This window comes from Myotis davidii, unplaced genomic scaffold (assembly GCF_000327345.1).
Source record: "Myotis davidii unplaced genomic scaffold, ASM32734v1 scaffold217, whole genome shotgun sequence".
NCBI lineage: Eukaryota > Metazoa > Chordata > Mammalia > Chiroptera > Vespertilionidae > Myotis > Myotis davidii.
Genome location: NW_006290034.1, coordinates 1,895,236 through 1,895,566, shown reverse-complemented (window position 1 = coordinate 1,895,566; position 331 = coordinate 1,895,236). Strand labels below are relative to the sequence as shown.

General features: G+C 68.6%; 1 protein-coding gene across 2 annotated transcripts in view; it reads right to left on the bottom strand.

Moving 5' to 3' along the window:
- The window catches only part of TRMT13 (tRNA methyltransferase 13 homolog (S. cerevisiae)), a 9,095-nt gene extending 8,764 nt beyond the window's left edge, over window positions 1-331 (bottom strand). The window contains exon 1 of one of the 2 annotated variants that reach the window (XM_006762929.2): window positions 40-331. In XM_006762929.2, the coding sequence (XP_006762992.1) occupies window positions 40-186 (147 nt within the window). In that variant the 5' untranslated portion in view covers window positions 187-331. The remainder of the gene's footprint in view (window positions 1-39) is intronic. The other variant, XM_015563393.1, reaches the window with a different exon arrangement.

Sequence of the window (331 nt, the reverse complement as noted above, 5' to 3'; positions counted from 1 at the left end):
GAAACTTGGTTCCGACTTTCGGGCGGGGAGCTACCAGACCTCCGCGGCGCCAGCGTGCTCGCCACAGAACCTCCTCCCGGCTGCCGCCACCATCCTGCAGAACCTCTTCTTCTTTGCCACGTAGTAGCCGCAGCGACCCTCGGCTGGGAAGCCCGTCGCGTGCGGAGTCGGCGCAGAGGCCGCCATCGTTCAGGGCCAGCAGCGAGTAGAGGGAGGGAAAGTTGTCAGCTCCCCGCGGGAACCTCTGCCCTTATCAAAGATGGCCGCCTCGGGGCCCCGCCACGCTGGTGACGCCAGGACTACCGCTCTGCCAGCCCCGCCCCCGCCCGGC